Raw genomic sequence first — 2,578 nt, forward strand, 5'->3', positions numbered from 1 at the left:
GGGTGTGTGTGTGTGTGTGCGTGGACGCGGCGCACGTTGTGCGGCTGCTGGGCCCCGTCGTCGGTGGTGCTGGTGAACGCGCGCGCTGGTGGCCCGCCCTCCGGGGGGGCGGCGGCGCTGTCACGGCTCCCCCGGGCTGCGGTGCGCCCAGCTTTTTAGCGGGGCCCCGAGGCGGCAATCCTCCGTAGGGGTGGGCCTCTCTGTTTCGTTCTTGCTTTGGTTTCTCTTGCTTTCACGGTAACAGGTATGCCTGTCCCCCTCCCTCCCTCCCTCCCCTCTCCCCCCGCCGCTTTCCTCGGTCACCCTTCCATCCCCGTCGCGCGCGCTCTCTCTCTCTTTGTCTCCCTCTCCCTCCCTCCGTCATGTGAGGCGGCGGGTTTGGGGAGAGGAGGGACTCCATCGCTGTCGTACCGGATTTGCTGCGTGCTGGCCACGCCACTCGCTCGCAGGGCCGTTTCCGCGCCGCATGGGCCCCTCTCTCTCTCTCTCTCTCCCCTCCCCCCCGTGCCCCGAGCCCGGCCCCCTCTCCATCTGTGTGTGTGTGCGCGTGCGCGTTCGCGTGCGCCATCCATCCCTCCCCGATGGAGGGTGCCTCGCGCGCTCCTGCTGCCCGCCACAGGGGGCGGGGCCGGGTCAATCTGGGGCGCGGAGGGCGGCGGGGCAGACATGATCGTGTGACGCCGCCCCCTCCCCCTCTCTCTCCCCTGTCTGGCGCCGTCCGAGCCGCCGTCTGCCTCCGGGAGTGTGTGCCCGTGCACATATCGGATGCAGCTTCGCCGGCGGCGAATCCGACAGACAGAGAGGGTGGGCGGCGTCGCCGCCGCGCTCGGTCCCATCCGCCGGCACCTGTGATCCTCTGTCCTTCCAGCCTCTCCTCATATAAGAGTGTGTCTGTCCGTCCTCGCTCTGCTGGTTGCTGACCTCCCTCCCCTCTCCCTGTCTCTCCTTTCCTCTCTTCCGTCAGATTTACAAACATGGGTCGTCGTATCCGTGGTCAGCGCAAGGGTGTCTCCGGTAGTGTCTTCGGCGTGCGTCCTCTCTCTCTCTCTCTCTCTCTCTCTCTCTCTCTTTCGCTCCACCTGTTGTCGCTTCCTTGGCTCTGGCCGGGGGAGCGCACGCGCGCGCGCTTCCCCTTCCTTCTTCGTTGCACATTGACACATCCCTCCTCGCTCTCGTCCTCGTCTCCTCTCTTCCTCCCCCTCGCTGACGCTGACGTACACCACCACCACCACCACCACCACCACCGCAGGCCGTCACTACCCACCGCAAGGGTGCTGCCAAGATCCGCTCTCTCGACTTCGCCGAGCGCAACGGTTACATTCGCGGTCTCGTCAAGGAGATCATCCACGACCCCGGCCGTGGTGCTCCCCTCGCTCGCGTTGCCTTCCGCAACCCCCTCGAGCACGGCCTGAAGGTCTCCACCTTCGTCGCCGCCGAGGGTATCCACACCGGTCAGTTCATCTACTGCGGTAAGAAGGCCCAGATGGCCGTCGGCAACGTCGTCCCCATCGGCAACCTCCCCGAGGGTTCCGTCGTCTGCAACATCGAGGAGAAGGTCGGCGACCGCGGTAGCCTCGCCCGTACCTCCGGTAACTACGCCACCATTCTGTCCCAGAACCCGGACACCAACCGCACCCGCATCCGCCTGCCCTCCGGCTCCAAGAAGCTCATCCCCTCCGACTGCCGCGCTACCATTGGTATCGTCGCCGGTGGTGGCCGCACTGACAAGCCCCTCCTGAAGGCCGGTCGTGCCTACCACAAGTTCCGCGTCAAGCGCAACTGCTGGCCTCATGTCCGTGGTATTGCCATGAACCCGGTTGATCACCCCCATGGTGGTGGTAACCACCAGCACGTCGGTAAGGCCACCACCATCCGCCGTGACGCTCCCCCGGGTCGCAAGGTCGGTCTCATCGCCGCCCGCCGCACCGGTCGTGTCCGTGGTACCGCCCACAAGGACTAAGCGTCGTCGGTTGTTGTCGGCTGACGGGTGCGCCGCCGCTCCGGTGGCGGTGGCGGTGTTGGTGTTGGTGTTGGTGTGCCGGCCCGCGGCGTCGCCTGCCTTCTCCTCCTCTCCCCTTGCGCGCGTCCGCCTCCTGCTCCTCTCGGCGTGGTGGTCGTCCTCGACGGCCGCGTGCTCCCGCATGCCACCACTATGGTGTGCGGGTGCCGCGTCCGCGGCGGGCGTCCGCTGTCGCTGATGGGGGTGCCATGTTGGCGGCGGCGTCGCGCGCATGGGGCCGGGGGCGATCGTTTCCAGGTGTCCGGCCCGGTGCATGGCCCTCTCCCCAGTCGTCGTCGTCACTGCTGTGGCGGCTCGCGCTCTCGTCGGTCGCGAGTGTGTGTGTGTCCCCGCTTCCTTCCTTGTTGCTGGGGGGCCGCGCGCCCCGCATATTACTACCGTGTCATTGTCAAATGGATGTGTTATTTCACTTCAAAAGAGAGGGGCGCGGAGTGCGCGTGTGTTCTCTGCTGTGTGTGTGTGTGTGTGTGCGGGGGGGGTTGGGCTGGGCCCCGGGCGACCCTGTGTGTGCGTGTGTGTGTGTGTTTAGCGCTGTTGCTGGGTGTGTGTGTGTGTGTG

The 2,578-nt window shown here is 66.7% G+C and overlaps 2 protein-coding genes across 2 annotated transcripts in view; one reads left to right on the top strand and one right to left on the bottom strand.

Moving 5' to 3' along the window:
• Nucleotides 1–961: 961 nt before the first annotated feature.
• On the top strand, nucleotides 962–2,437 carry H696_01918 (60S ribosomal protein L8). The gene is made up of 2 exons (XM_009495819.1): nucleotides 962–1,028; nucleotides 1,250–2,437. The coding sequence occupies exons 1-2, from the start codon at nucleotides 975–977 to the stop codon at nucleotides 1,958–1,960; spliced, it is 765 nt and encodes a 254-aa protein (XP_009494094.1). The 5' UTR covers nucleotides 962–974; the 3' UTR covers nucleotides 1,961–2,437.
• A 108-nt stretch (nucleotides 2,438–2,545) lies between these two features.
• Nucleotides 2,546–2,578, bottom strand: part of H696_01919 (hypothetical protein) — a gene marked incomplete at both ends in the record, with an annotated part of 3,047 nt that continues 3,014 nt past the window's right edge. Inside the window, one exon of the mRNA XM_009495820.1 lies at nucleotides 2,546–2,557. Within this exon, the coding sequence (XP_009494095.1) occupies nucleotides 2,546–2,557 (12 nt within the window). The remainder of the gene's footprint in view (nucleotides 2,558–2,578) is intronic.

Source organism: Fonticula alba (genome assembly GCF_000388065.1).
Source record: "Fonticula alba strain ATCC 38817 unplaced genomic scaffold supercont2.3, whole genome shotgun sequence".
NCBI classification, from domain to species: domain Eukaryota; order Rotosphaerida; family Fonticulaceae; genus Fonticula; species Fonticula alba.

Bases quoted from the DNA above. Each gene is read 5' to 3' on its own strand.
- H696_01918 (XM_009495819.1), top strand. From the start codon at position 975: ATGGGTCGTCGTATCCGTGGTCAGCGCAAGGGTGTCTCCGGTAGTGTC. The intron at 1,029-1,249 runs GTGCGTCCTCTC...CCACCACCGCAG, and splicing joins TCTCCGGTAGTGTCTTCGGC to GCCGTCACTACCCACCGCAA.